The 15876-nt window shown below is 37.3% G+C and overlaps 1 protein-coding gene across 1 annotated transcript in view; it reads left to right on the plus strand.

Annotated features, from left to right (window-relative positions):
• cdh23 (cadherin-related 23) overlaps positions 1-15876 on the plus strand; it is a 626035-nt gene that overhangs the window by 393242 nt on the left and 216917 nt on the right. Inside the window, exons 15-17 of the mRNA XM_061961466.1 lie at positions 7293-7357; positions 7686-7923; positions 13228-13333. Of these exons, the coding sequence (XP_061817450.1) occupies positions 7293-7357; positions 7686-7923; positions 13228-13333 (409 nt within the window). The remainder of the gene's footprint in view (positions 1-7292; positions 7358-7685; positions 7924-13227; positions 13334-15876) is intronic.

Consider the following 15876-nt stretch of genomic DNA (forward strand, 5'->3'; position numbering starts at 1 on the left):
AACCTTAAAGTCACATCTTAAGTGCACAGGAAGCCAGTGCAGGTGAGTCAGTATAGGCGTAATATGATCAAACTTTCTTGTTCTTGTCAAAAGTCTAGCAGTCGCATTTTGTACCAACTGTAATCTTTTATGATATGATAATGACATTGAAATCAACGCCCAGGTGTTTAACTCAAAACTCAAAGAAGTTCTGGAACTTTTGATTTAAAAAAAAAAAAAAAGGGAAAAGCTAGAAAAAGGGTAAACCATCTACCTTGGCTGACTAATGACTGTAAAACACTCAGGAAGGAAAGAGACAATTTACTTAAAGTGTCTTTAAAATATGGTCTTGCCATTGATAGACAAAGATATACTGCCATTAGACATAAAACCACTCATGCCTTGCGTAAAGCCAAAAGGCAAAATCATTTTGAAAACAAACTAAAATAGATGACAGATTAGAAATAAAAGTTAAGAATGAGCTGTTTTAATCCCAAAGAATAAGCAACTGAATTCAATCTCTTCTTTTTTAACTCCGTCAATGAATTAACACAAATGTTTAGTCAGTTGTAAATAGCAAGTAAGCCGATTGATCCTGAACAGCTGATTTTAAGTTTAAGTGGCAAACATTATTAAGTCTATTAAACCTTCAAAAGCCAAAGATGCCTATGGCCTTGACACACTCTGCTTAAAAACACAAAGAGATGCACTTGTTTGCCCGATAACGTATCTGATTAATTTATCAATCAGAATGGCAGTTGTCCCATCAAGGTGGAAGGTGGCCACAGTCTCTCCAGTTTTTAAATCAGGAGACACAACAGTTATGTCCAACTATCACTCCATTAGCATCCATTATGTTGTGTCTAAGGTAGCAGAAATGTGGATTGACAAGTTGCTGAATAAACATCTCAGCCATGGCCATTCTCTTCTGCACCTGATGCAATTTGGGTTCCGCCAGTATCACTCCACCGAAACGGCAAACTGTGTCTTTTTAGAATTAGTGAAGTCCTTGCTGGATCAAACTACCTGTGTTGGTCCAGTTGTTTTAGACTTAAAGAAGGCTTTTGATACAGTCGACCATCAAGCTCTCCTGTCTAAACTGACTCATTTTAATTTTGCAGGACATAACATTGCTTGGTTTCAGCCGTACTTGTCCAAAAGAAGACAATCAGTGAGGGTTTTAGTATCTTGTCTTCCTATCATGAGTTCAAAATTTTAAAGTCAATCAAAGTTTATTTATATAGCCCTCAATCACAAGTGTCTCAAAGGATTGCACAAGCCACAACGACATCCTTGGCTCAGATCCCACATCAGGGCAAGAACAAAATCAACCCAATGGGATACAATGAAAAACCTTGGAAGGGACTGCAGATGTGGGGACCCGTAGGGGTTCCACAAGGCTTTATTCTGGGACCGGTATTGTGTTCTTTATATATAAATGACTTGCCAAATGTTTGCATGAATGTGAACATTCAAATGTATGCTGATGATGCTGTTACCTTCACACCTGCCAAAAGCACACAGAAAGCATCATCCATCCTCTCGTCAGCCTTAATGAGTATTCAGAATTGGCTTCTCAATTCATGTTTCTTGTTACACAAAAATATAACTGGTAAATGATGTCCATAAAACTAAACTGGTTTCCATGTTTTCCAGGGGATTTGGATTTTGATCTTGTAGAGGAGTTCAAGTACCTTGGGGTCACACTGGACCCAACACTTGATTTTAAAAACAAATCAGGCTCACAGCAAAAATAATCAAGTTCAATCTGCATACTTTTAAACAAATCAGACCCTCCATGACAATCAAGTCTGCTAAAATGTTTTACACACAATGACATTGTCCCACATAGATTATTGCATCACAACCTGGTCACTCACTGGAAACACAATATTAAAATCCATAGAAGTGTTATTTAAAACATCTTTAAAAATCATTGATCAAAATCATCTGTCATTCCATCACTGTAACATTTTGGTAAAATATAAGATGCTTAACTTTGAAAATGTTATTAAACTAAGGACTGACGGAAGTTTTGGCACCAGCGCCTCCTCCAGAGGAGACATTGACATCCCCAACAGAAAAGCAAAGTGTTCTGTCAGTCCAAGGAAGTCATTTCTGGAACAGACCTCCCAGTAATATTAAAGAATGTCCCACTTTTTACACCTTTAAAAAGCATCTTAAATTGTTTCCTAAAAATTCAAAGTCATGTTGTCACTTTGACTAATTTAATTGTTTTTATTTTTTGTGTCTGTGTTTTTGACATTATAATGTTTATTGTCTCTCTGTGTGTGTTTTAATGTTTTGGGATTACACATGTAAATTAGCAACTATGCTATAATCTGGCTCATTTACAATCTGTAAATCAAATTGTTCATCAATGTGCATTATCCTGAATAAACAAATTAGCAGAATGTCTAAAACTAACTACACCCCCAATCAAAAATGTGCAGAGGTCTGTTCCACCGGAATAGGCAAATCTAGCTTGGAACACTTCACCTAACACAGATGTCATAATGACATCAAAGCTCACCTTGAAACATTTGCACCCAGCACCAACATTTTTAAACAAGGGTGAGGTGATCAAAGAAAGGAAAAAATATAATAAAGCTATTTGTGACAGCATAAGAGAACGTTATGTAAAAGTTTCACGTTTGTATTCCATTGCCCATAACTGTGGTGCGTTCAAGGACCCTTGATTAAAGTTAAAAACAGTGGTGTCACTAGTTTTTGAAGACAGGTGGAGATTTAAACTCCAGCAGATGCACAAATAATGATATAATTATGGTAATGATGTTTTAATATGATTCACATTGTCCACTGATGACAATCCAACATGAATCAGATAATCTCTACTTTACACTGTAACATAAAGGAGAACTCGACACATTTACAATCATAGATAAGTGAATAATGACAGGTTATATAATTATTCAAATTCATTTCCTGGCCACTTCATATTGAATCTGTTGCCACTTTTTGTACAAACCCCATTTCCATATGAGTTGTGAAATTGTGTTAGATGTAAATATAAACGGAATACAATGATTTGCAAATCATTTTCAACCCATATTCAGTTGAATATGCTACAAAGACAACATATTTGATGTTCAAACTGATAAACATTTTTTTTTTTTGCAAATAATCATTAACTTTACAATTTGATGCCAGCAACACGTGACAAAGAAGTTGGGAAAGGTGGCAATAAATACTGATAAAGTTGAGGAATGCTCATCAAACACTTATTTGGAACATCCCACAGGTGTGCAGGCTAATTGGGAACAGGTGGGTGCCATGATTGGGTATAAAAACAGCTTCCCAAAAAATGCTCAGTCAATCACAAGAAAGGATGGGCCGAGGTACACCCCTTTGTCCACAACTGCGTGAGCAAATAGTCGAACAGTTTAAGAACAACATTTATCAAAGTGCAATTGCAAGAAATTTAAGGATTTCAACATCTACGGTCCATAATATCATCAATAGGTTCAGAGAATCTGGAGAAATCACTCCACGTAAGCGGCATGGTCGGAAACCAACATTGAATGACCGTGACCTTCTATGCCTCAGGCGGCACTGTATCAAAAACCGACATCAATCTCTAAAGGATATCACCACATGGGCTCAGGAACACTTCAGAAAACCACTGTCACTAAATACAGTTTGTCGCTACATCTGTAAGTGCAAGTTAAAGCTATACTATGCAAAGCGAAAGCCATTTATCAACAACATCCAGAAACGCCGCAGGCTTCTCTGGGCCCGAGATCATCTAAGATGGACTCATTGCAAAGTGGAAAAGTGTTCTGTGGTCTGACGAGTCCACATTTCAAATTGTTTTTGGAAATATTCAACATTGTGTCATCCGGACCAAAGGGGAAGCGAACCATCCAGACTGTTATCGACGCAAAGTTGAAAAGACAGCACCTGTGATGGTATGGGGGTGCATTAGTGCCCAAGGCATGGGTAACTTACACATCTGTGAAGGCACTATTAATGCTGAAAGGTACATACAGGTTTTGGAACAACATATGCTGCCATCTAAGCGCCGTCTTTTTCATGGACGCCCCTGCTTATTTCAGCAAGACAATGCCAAGCCACATTCAGCACGTGTTACAACAGCGTGGCTTTGTAAAAAAAGAGTGCATGTACTTTCCTGGCCCGTCTGCAGTCCAGACCTGTCTCCCATTCCATCTGTGGCGCATTATGAAGCGTAAAATACGACAGCGGAGACCCCGGACTGTTGAACGACTGAAGCTCTACATAAAACAAGAATGGGAAAGAATTCCACTTTCAAAGCTTCAACAATTAGTTTCCTTAGTTCCCAATCGTTTATTGAGTGTTGTTAAAAGAAAAGGTGATGTAACACAGTGGTGAACATGTCCTTTCTCAACTACTTTGGCACATGTTGCAGCCATGAAATTCTAAGTTAATGATTATTTGCAAAAAAAAAAAAGTTTATGAGTTTGAACATCAAATATCTTGTCTTTGTAGTGCATTCAATTGAATGTGGGTTGAAATGGATTTGCCAATCATTGTATTCTGTTTATATTTACATCTGACACAATTTCCCAACTCATATGGAAACAAGGTTTGTATATAAAAAAACAAAGCAAAAACAAACACTTAAAAAAAGAAAAAATCTTATTATTTAGGGGTGTTTGTCCAAATATGTTCTAGATATGTTAATATCATCTTTAAGAAGTCAAAAAACTGACTGAGGTTTTTTCATATGTTTTGAAAAGCTGTGTTTAACCAAAATCATGCAATTATTCGTTTTAGTACATGTAAACATACCGTGTGTGTGTATGGCACTGCAATGTTCAGGAGACTTGTGTATGGGGGCCTATAATCAGGTGCTACACCTTTGCTCTAGCATGTGTGATGCAACATTTAGGCAATAACTTGTGGAATAAGCCGTTTATGGTGACAATAGTGTGGTCCTGCTTTTCTGGATTCATCCAAAAACATGTTACATGTTATTCCAAGGATGGTTCAGGTTGCTGAAGAAGATGCGTTGGCTCTTAACCGAGCAGGCTTTCTTAGTTCATACTCATGACCCGATAGGACAGTCAGTCTTCCCGTCAGACTCGAGCTGTCCTTTCTAAGACAACCTGAACAATCCAGTTGTGATCAATTCAATGCCCTGAGAGTACATTACCTGGTTAAATGAGAATATCCACAGGCACGTTACATGTTAGGTAATGACTGGTTGTTTGTTTACTGTACATCCCCCTGAGTACCACCATCCTCAGCAGTGGACATCTGTCTGTTTTTAGTCTATTCTTCTTCCTCTTGCGTGTGAGTCAGCTATGCAGTTTGGTTGCAGCCAGCTCACTTTGTCAGGAGTGGGGTTGAGCAGAGTGGAGTACGTAGTGTGCAGTCTACTTAGTGTGGCTACATATGCAGGCTGCTGATTGGCGCAACGCCCCGAGGTACATGTCAGAGTTCAAACGGCCGACTCCAGTTCGTAGCCGATTTAGAGTTACCCATTCTCTGCGAGGCAGGTTTGCACCTGGTGGCAACGAAGTGTTAATGCATGTTGTAAATTGAGTTGGTCGTGGGGTTTCCTGCCAGCCAGTTCTCCATCTGTCAAGGATGTTGATATTGGAGCCGCAAAGAGTTGCTGCCTGGCGGGGGAAAGGGCGGTGAGAGGGCAGCGCTGGCGGACAGGATAAGAGTTCTGAACAAGGTTTTTTTAGGGGATGGTTCATGTCCAGCAAGTCTATTTATTTTGTCAGAGTTCCACATTTCTAAAAACAAAATGATCCCAGTTATGAATGTGCACTAATGTCCAATGCGAAGGACATGTGCCTTTAAATGACTAGTGACCAGTCCGAGGTGTACCCCATCTTTCACCCAAAGTCAGCTGGGATAGACTATCATGATCTATGACCCAAAGCAAGATAAGTGGCACAAAATGAATTAATTTAAATGGGCAGCACGGTGGAGGAGTGGTTAGTGCATCTGCTTCACAATACGAAGGTCCTGAGTAGTCTTGGGTTCAATCCCGGGCTCGGGATCTTTCTGTGTGGAGTTTGCATGTCCTCCCCGTGACTGCGTGGGTTCCCTCTGGGTACTCCGGCTTCCTCCCACTTCCAAAGACATGCACCTGGGGATAAGTTGATTGGCAACACTAAATTGGCCCTAGTGTGTGGATGTGAGTGTGAATGTTGTCTGTCTATCTGTGTTGGCCCTGCGATGAGGTGGCGACTTGTCCAGGGTGTACCCCGCCTTTCGCCCGATTGTAGCTGAGATAGGCTCCAGTGCCCCCCGCAACCCCAAAGGGGATAAGCGGTAGAAAATGGATGGATGGATGGAAAATGAATTAATGAATATTGTGGTCGCTGAGGCAAGTCAAGTTTCCAACATGCACAACTCTTATGGCTGTGTGTGTATATTGTATTACTTTGTTTACCTGCCCCACTCCCACTCATTTGATCTTGTGATAGTGGTCACTGCAAACTAATGGACTATAACAGGGGTCTCCAACCAGTAGTTTATGATCTACCAGTAGCTCTGATTTTGAGTTGCTCACCAAAGGGTTAAAAATTGCTTGCTTAAACCTTCTGTATTTTATAATTCAGGTATGATGCTTGCGTTTAATGTCAAATGACTACAAAATAAAGCATAAAAAAATGACTGTACTGTTTGAGCGTAGTTCAAACACAATTTAAATGTTGCCAGTCATTTCAAACACAAAAAACTCCCTTTTTGTCAATATACTCATATAGTGAATACAAAACCCTGCACTAGAAATCAATTCAAACTGAAATATGAGATGAAGATGAACACATATTTTAATATAAAATCTAAGTTGTGGATATCAATAGTTTGGCAATGTTCTGTCAAAACAAGCGTTTGAAAAATGGAACAGTAGAAAAAGTTGCCATCTCTGCCATTTTTAATTTGTAAAAGTAGCTCTCAAGACAAATTTCAGACCCCTGATTTATAAGAAGTTGACAAAAAAGGGTATTTTTGGGGCTACTTGAAAATTGTACCATTTTACAAATGTATTTTAATTCAGTGACTAATTATAAGTCCATGCTTCAGAACTAACTATATATTTGAATCATATACTTATTTTAGACTAACGATATATATATATTGTTTATTTTATTTTTTTTGTTTATTTATTTATTTTTTTTAGCAAAATGAAGAACTAAAATATGAAATATGCTATTTGAATGAGCATAATAATCTGCAAGTTATTAACACAACCCAGGTGATAGCTAGACTTTATGTATTATCATCAACTAATTTCTCATTTGTAACTGTTATTGAACTGATTTTTTATGTTATGTTATCTTATTTTTCAGGCTACAGATGGAGATGTTGGCACGTTTGGTATTGTGCGTTACTTCTTCAGTGATGAGCCAGACCAGTAAGATACAGTTACACAACAATTACACACTGTACTGCACATGTTTGTCCTTAATTCTGCTGGACTGGAGTTGGACATGAGTTTGTCAGTAGCTCCTTTTCCCATTTGAACAACATTCACTGATTGGCCACAATATTACAAAAACTGTAAATTGCCCATTAGAGTGTGAATGGTTGCTTGCTTATACATGCCCTGTGATTAAATGGTGACCATTTCAGGCTATACACCGCCTTTCATCAAAAGTTTTTTTTTTTTTTTAACTGAAAGAACAAGCTACAATATTGCTACAACAAACGACTAATCACAATTTATTTTTTACTTCTTGCAGGTTTTCACTCGATTCTGTAACAGGTTGGGTTATTCTAAGATCCAATTTGGATTATGAGTTGATGCGTCGCTTCACGCTGACTGTGCTGGCGAGGGACGGAGGCGGGGAGGAAACCAACGGCAGGATCCGGGTCAACGTGCTAGACATAAACGATAATGTGCCGCTTTTCCAGAAGGAGGCGTATGTGGGCTCGCTCAGAGAGAACGAACAAGCTGTACAGCCGGTCGCCCGAGTCAGGGTGAGGAGTATAAGTTACACATGCATAGCAAGGGAATTAAATCTAGTAATTTCCTATACCAGTACAGTTGAGCCTCAGTTCACTTAATTGGTTTTTGAACACGGTTCGTAAATAGAAAAGTATGTATATTGAAGCAAAGTTCTCCATAAGAACCAATGTAAACATTAATAATGGTTTCCAGCCGTAAAAGAGAACTGCACTTTTAAAAAAATGTTGCCTATCGTTCACAATCTTTATGAAAGACATGACGGATGGATTTTTTTTAATGCATTCTAACTCGTAAATAAACAAATAAATGTCCGCTACAGCGGAACCAATGGGAGGTGCCCTATTCCGCCCATAAAACCTATAAAAAAAAATTCAAAAAAGCGCCAACAATATATTTTGTGACATGAATATTAACCAAGTATTACTGATATTGTTATTATAAGTGCTAACGCAGACAAACTATTTATAGTGGCGCCGTGATCACGAGCTTGTGTGCCTATGTTGACATCATCGACTGATGAGCTGCTTCCTCGTTTCCTTGCTCCTTTATTTTAGATCATAAATCATGCCTCTCACTTGGAGAGTAGAAGGATGAGGACGCATTCCGACATGTTGGTACACTTTGACAGCCAATTTAGACCCGGAAATGGCGAGAACGATACAAAAAGACGCTTAGTTTCACCCCCTTTTTCTTGGCGAGGATTATAAATAATTCTGCATCTAAATGGGAATATATGAACATCCGAGCAGTCGGCATCCTAATGACAGCAGACATTGTACAGTAACTGATGTTTTGTTAGGTTTGTTGGCTCTAATGAAATCTGCAATGTGTAGTAATCAGTGATATAGTTGGAAAATGCACAGCCTATGCTTAAAATGAGCAAAATACATAAATATTAAATGTTATTATAAATGTGCTTGTTACTACCTTACATATATACTTACATCATGTATACAAAACCTTAATGGAGGTGGTTGGATGTTTTTTCAAGGGATTTATAGGCAGAATACAGCGACTGCCATTAGCTCCATGGTAAGCTGACTTTTGATCGCATTTATTTAAGATTTAGAATACATTAGAAAAAAAAATACAACCTTCGCCATGTCTTTTATAATGATTGGGAATGATAGGCAAAATTCCCCAAAAAATGCAGTTCTCCTTTTAATAAAAGTTCATATTTCAGTTAAAGTTTTATACTTTGAACAAAATATAAAGCTCTAACTTAATATAAAAACAAATGGCAGTGGCCTAGTGGTTAGAGTGTCCGCCCTGAGATCGGTAGGTTGTGAGTTCAAACCCCGGCCGAGTTATACCAAAGACTATAAAAATGGGACCCATTGCCTCCCTGCTTGGCACTCAGCATTAAGGGTTGGAATTGGGGGTTAAATCACCAAAAATGATTACCGGGCGTGGCACCGCTGCTGCCCACTGCTCCCCTCACCTCCCAGGGGGTGAACAAGGGGATGGGTCAAATGCAGAGGACACATTTCACCACACCTAGTGTGTGTGACAATCATTGGTACTTTTTTTTTAAACTCTCCTCCTCTTATCCAGCCACTCTGCCAGCACGCACACACAGTGTCACTAGCCTTGTGGTGCACACACAGTTTGAAGTCACAAAACTCCTCAACTTTTACAGCTACAATGATTAGGAATAAAGAAAATGAAATCCACTCTACCTTGTTATTAATCATTTTTGGCGTGCAGCGGACGGAAGGGGAAGAGGAGGCAGTGTCAAACCACAGATCACACTGAGCTAGTAAAGCTAGAAAAATGCTTAAAAAAACAATTAAAAAGCACACAAAGTAGCACTTAGCACAGTAGCTAACGAGAGAAATGCTGTGTTGTCTGAATGAGTACCGGAGATTGACCGGTGCCCCACAATGGACAAAATGGCTGCACTCCGAGGCACACAAGAGGTGCATAAAATATTCGTTCACTGAGACAAGGTTTGTACAAAAAAATTGTTTATCCGGTCTGTTGTTCCTAAATCAAAAAGTTTGTACAATAAGGTGTCTGTAAATCCAAGTTTTACTGTAAATATGCTAAATACTATATGTACGTCCCAAGTTTTGTTTTGTCTTCCTCCACCGAGTTCCTTTTGTTCCTCTGTTGCGATAATGATGCAGTCATGTGTTAGTGTGTACTGTATCCCAAAAGAACAGGCTGACCTGGTGTGTTGGCTATCCGTCACTGCCACACAAAAGCCTGAGGTGAACGGGCACAATGGTAACTAATGGCTCAGCACTTCCTTTGATTGCACCCTAAAGAGAAAGCCTATTATGTGGCTTTTAGCGGCGTGTCCAGCGATGGCTTTTCCTGCCACAGTGAATTGTGTCGGCTTGTGTTTACACTGTTAAATTCTGTCAATTTCTTGACTCGCTATGTTTTTCTTAGTTGCAGCTAACCTTAAATGCCACTGATATTAATAAGCTGCCCATAGGGAACTGGGAAGCCAGTCAACTAATTCTGGGTAAAAAATGTGGCCTGGAACCAACCTAATGCACACAGACCCAAACAAATGGAAGAAAGAACTAGAACCTCCGGGGTTGAACTGTTACAAAAGTGACAAAAAAAAAGTATTGGAGAACTGTATTTGTGTTTGTTTGTGCACATACATAGATGCAAGAGAGGACAATAGATGTCTTTTATTGTGAAGCCACAAATAAAACAACACAAACAACTACCGTATTTTTCGGACTATAAGTCGCAATTTTTTTCATAGTTTGGCAGGGCTCCAGTGCGACTTATATATGTTTTTTTCCTTTTTTATTATGCATTTTCGGCATGTGCGACTTATACTCCGGTGCGACTTATACTCCGAAAAATACGGTAGTTAATTATTGGTGCAACAGAAAATGTTGTCATTAAAACACAACAAGGGTCAACTGAATACAACTCACCAGGCTGAATAACATGGACATTCGCATTCAGGAGCAGGCTATTGTGCAGTAGTGATGTGCGATGCCACCGATTTTCTTTCCGATGCAATGCCGAGTAAAATAGAGGGCTGGTATCTGCGATACCGACCCAATACTTTGTGCAAATATAGCTAATGTTTGTGCTAAAATTTTAAAAGTAGTCTATTTCACATGTTGCTGCTCCTGGAGAATCATTTTCAGACAATCTAAAATCACAAGGAGAAACAAATGATGGCGTTGTCCATGAATGTTCTCATTAGGGATGTCCGATAATGGCTTTTTGCCGATATCCGATATTCCGATATTGTCCAGCTCTTTAATTACCGATACTGATATCAACCGATACCGATATCAACTGATGTATGCAGTTGTGGAATTAACACATTATTATGCGTAATTTGGACAACCAGGTATGGTGAAGATAAGGTACTTTTTTTAAAAAGTAATAAAATAAGATGAATAAATTAAAAACATTTTCTTGAATAAAAAATAAATTAAAACAATATAAAAACAGTTACATAGAAACTAGTAATGAATGAAAATTAGTAAATTTAACTGTTAAAGGTTAGTACTATTAATGGACCAGCAGCACGCACAATCATGTATGCTTACGGACTGTATCCCTGCAGACTGTATTGATATATACTGATATATAATGTAGGAACCAGAATATTAATAACAGAAAGAAACAACCCTTTTGTGTGAATGAGTGTAAATGGGGGAGGGAGGTTTTTTGGGTTGGTGCACTAATTGTAAGTGTATCTTGTGTTTTTTATGTTGATTTAATAAAAATTTCAAAAAAACCCCGAAAAAACCAAAAACGATACTGATAATAAAAAAACAATACCGATAATTTCCGATATTACATTTTAACGCATTTATCGGCTGATAATATCGGCAGGCCGATATTATCGGACATCTCTAGTTCACATTCATCCAGGTCATTGTAATCTCAGGGCATTCAATCAATTGCAACTGGACTGTTTGGTTTGTCTTAGAAAACGTTTCTCCTCTCATCCGAGTTGGCCTCGTCAGTTCATGCTCATAGACTTAGATTGGTCAGATCTAATTGTGGGGCACCGGTCAGTCTCCGGTACTCATTCAGACAGCACATCATTGCTCTCATTAGCTACTGTGCGAAGTGCTATTTTGTGTGCTTTTTAATTGTTCTTTTTTTTAGCAACTCATTATGAGTCCAAAGAAAGCAATGGAGAAGTGATCTGTGGTTTGAAACATTCAGGAAGTAATCACAGCGTTGTGGATACTGCCAGCCGCTGGACTAGATCTGACCAAACTAAGTCTAAGACTAGATCTGACCAATCTAAGTCTGTGAGCATGAACTGATGAAGAACTTGGATGAGAGGTGAAACGTCTTCTAAAAAATGTCTTCTAAGACAAACCAAACAATCCATTTGTGATCGTTTAAATGATGCCGTTAAATGGGTTATCTTATTTATATTGAACTATGTGTATAGTGTCTCCAAATATCCTACAATAAAAGTATACATACAGTTGCTGTTTTATAATACTGAGCAACTCATTTTAAATGCCAGTAATTTTCTGAATGACTGAGCACAGCACAGTGGGCTGCTGCGCTTGCACATTACGTTCTTACCTAGGCAGAAGAATAGTTCCCGCTAATCCTTTTTCATTTGGACAAGATCTCAATGATTTAGTTACTTTACTGTGTGTTCCTATAATGATATTCAATATCTCAAATAACTAAAGTATCAATATTTTGATTTGAAAATCGATATTAGTGCAGAAAGATCTGGGATCTGCAGTATCGATATTTCAGTATCAATCCGCACATCACTATTGTGTGTCCTGCACAGTGATTGTGTTGTTTTTGTATAACCCTGCTAATAAAGAAACAAACAATATATATTGACCTTACGCTGCCATGAAAGCAATAAAAATACCAAGCTGGACTGAAAGAGATTATTTATTGTGTATTTTTGCCTTTTGGCTTTCCTTTTGCCACTCATAGAAGAAGAAAGTGTCAGTTACTCAACATTTTAGCGTTCAATTCAAGAGAGGGTTTACGCATAAAACTATACGATTTGACAAATTCCCAAACTTGAAGAATGAAAGTGAGGTCCGATGCTCTGTAAACATCTGGAGTAATCATGACTAAGTCCAACCAACAAACAAAAATAATGAGTGGGTGGCATCATTGTTGATGTTGAGGATTATCCCTGCAATAGTTTGATTTGGCCAGTATTGACACCTGGGCCACTAACAGCCACAACTGGCTTAAACATTTGCAATAACATTATGCTACTGACGCACAGGTTTTATTTACGTTTAGTAATATTATTGTATTCTGCCCTCTTTTACTCCAAATGTATAACATCTCTACATACCTTCTGTCCCCTTTTTTGCCGCTTGCAGGCAACAGATGAGGATTCTCCTCCCAACAACTTCATCACGTACACCATCATTTCCACCTCAGCTTTCCCTGATTTCTTCAGCGTCATCATGGTGGAGGGCTATGCAGGTATATGTTAAGTGTTTGAATGTATGGACAAAAGCTTGGTCATACTTTGGGATCAGTTAATTCGCCAGGGTGTAGGCTACATGTTTCAGCTCCCCCAAATCTAAGTGTGTCATACACTTCTGCATTTGGGGTTACAATTTGGGGGGGACTATATGGAGTGCCAAATGTAAAAATTAAATCACATTTTTCTAGCTGTTATATTTTGAACGTTTAGCTCAGTTTTCTCACATTTAGGTGACTTTTTTTGTTTACATTTAGCTCACTTTCTTTACATTTGAGATAGAAACTAAATGCTTAATCTAAATGTTAAATCTAAATCTAAATGTTAAACATACATCTAAATGTTGAATCTAAATATGAAATTGAAATATGAATGATAATGTTAAATGTTATGTATAAATGTTAAAAATAAATATACAGTTAATGTTAAATCTAAAGTGTAAAGCTAAATATTTAGGAAATATGCAAATATTCCACTGTTTCCACGCCTCTCAGCGTGCAGACACAGCCACATCTTGGACTGCCGTGATGTGAAGCGTGTGCACTGAGAATAAGGAACAAAGATAGAAGTGTATAGAACTTTTTATTTATCATTTATATTTAACATTTAGATTTCTTATTTTGATTTAACATTAATTTTATTTAACTGCTGAAGTTGGCTTCCCAATCAGCTAAACCACGGGTGCCCATTAGGTCGATCGCGAGCTACGAGTCGATTGAAGAAAAAAACGACTAATGTATTTCTTGTAAAGCAGAAAAGACCAGTATGGAAGCTGGACAAATAAGAAGATAAAAATCAACCACTTTGGAAAGAGAGGGGGACTTGTTTTTTCCTCCACAATGTAATTTTGAAGTTGTGAAACTTATCAGTTCAGTTCAGTTCAGTTTCAGTTTATTTCGAACATGCATTCAATACAATGTAATGCATCACACATTTCCAGTTGTTTCATTACAGCACGTCCGAAAAGGAGTAGGAAGAAGCAGAGCTTATTTAATCCTACCCCTTTTCATACCATAGCAATTGTATCCTATTTCCTTGTTCTCTGTCACAGAACAGTGAACACATAAATAATGTACCATAGTAAGCAAACAAATATTCAATACATAAATAATCTTTGTATCAATAAAAAAAAGAAAAAAAAGGGTTCTAGATGTTCATCATAATTATTGTTCTGTGTACTTTGTGAACACTTGTAGTTTGAACAGTCTCTTAAACCTGATCATATTGGTGCGTTGTTTGATTTCTTTGCTTAATCCAGTCCATAATTTAATTCCACATACTGATATGCTAAAGGTTTTAAGTGTTGTACGAGCATACAAATGTTTTACATTAGATTTTCCCTCTAAGGTTATATTTCTCCTCTTTTGTTGAGAAGAATTGTTGTACATTCTTGGATAGCAGGTTATAGTTTGCTCTGTACATCATTTTAGCTCTTTGCAAATGCACCAAATCGTTGACTTTCAATAATTGTGATTAAATAAATAAAGGGTTTGTAAGTTCTCTATATCCAACATTATGTATTATTCTAATTGATCTTTTTTGTAACACAGTGAAGGAAGTGTAAATTTGTAGTTGTTTCCCTATATTTCTACACAATAACTCAGATATGGTAACACAGCACATCAGCACTACTGTGAATCCTGTCTGATTGTCTGATTCCAATCAATGCAAGTCATCAGAAGAAGCCGAGAATACACCAATTTATATTCTTGTCTTTATGAAAGAAGGGAATCTATATGCATTAAACATGTTTGTATTTTTATGAAACGCCTGTTAACAAAAATGTCTGATATATGCGTATATGTTAGTGTATATGTGCAGTATATATATATATATATATATATATATATATATATATATGTATATATATATATATATATATATATATATATATATATATATATATATATATATATATATATATATATATATATATATATATATATTAGGGCTGTGAATCTCTGGGTGTCTCACGATTCGATTCAATATCGATTCTTGAGGTCACGATTGGATTCAAAATCTTTTTTTTTTTTCAATTCAACACGATTCTCCATTCAAAAACTATTTTTTCCCGATTCAAAACGATTCTCTATTCATTCAATACATAGGATTTCAGCAGGATCTACCCCAGTCTGCTGACATGCAAGCAGAGTAGTAGATTTTTGTAAAAAGCTTTTATAATTGTAAAGGACAACGTTTTATCAACTGATTGCAATGATGTAAATTTGTTTTAACTATTAAATATGACTTATATTATCTTTGTGAAAATATTGGACACAGTGTGTTGTCAAGCTTATGAGATGCGATGCAAGTGTAAGCCACTGTGACACTATTGTTAATTGTTTTATTTTTTATAAATGTCTAATGATAATGTCAATGAGGGATTTTTAATCACTGCTATGTTGAAATTGTAAATAATATTGATACTGTTGTTGATAATATTCATTTTTGTTTCACTACTTTTGGATTGTTCTGTGTCGTGTTTGTCTCCTCTCAATTGCTCTGTTTATTGCCGTTCTGAGTGTTGCTGGGTCGGGTTTGG

This window comes from Nerophis lumbriciformis, linkage group LG02 (assembly GCF_033978685.3).
Source record: "Nerophis lumbriciformis linkage group LG02, RoL_Nlum_v2.1, whole genome shotgun sequence".
Taxonomy (NCBI): Eukaryota; Metazoa; Chordata; class Actinopteri; order Syngnathiformes; family Syngnathidae; genus Nerophis; species Nerophis lumbriciformis.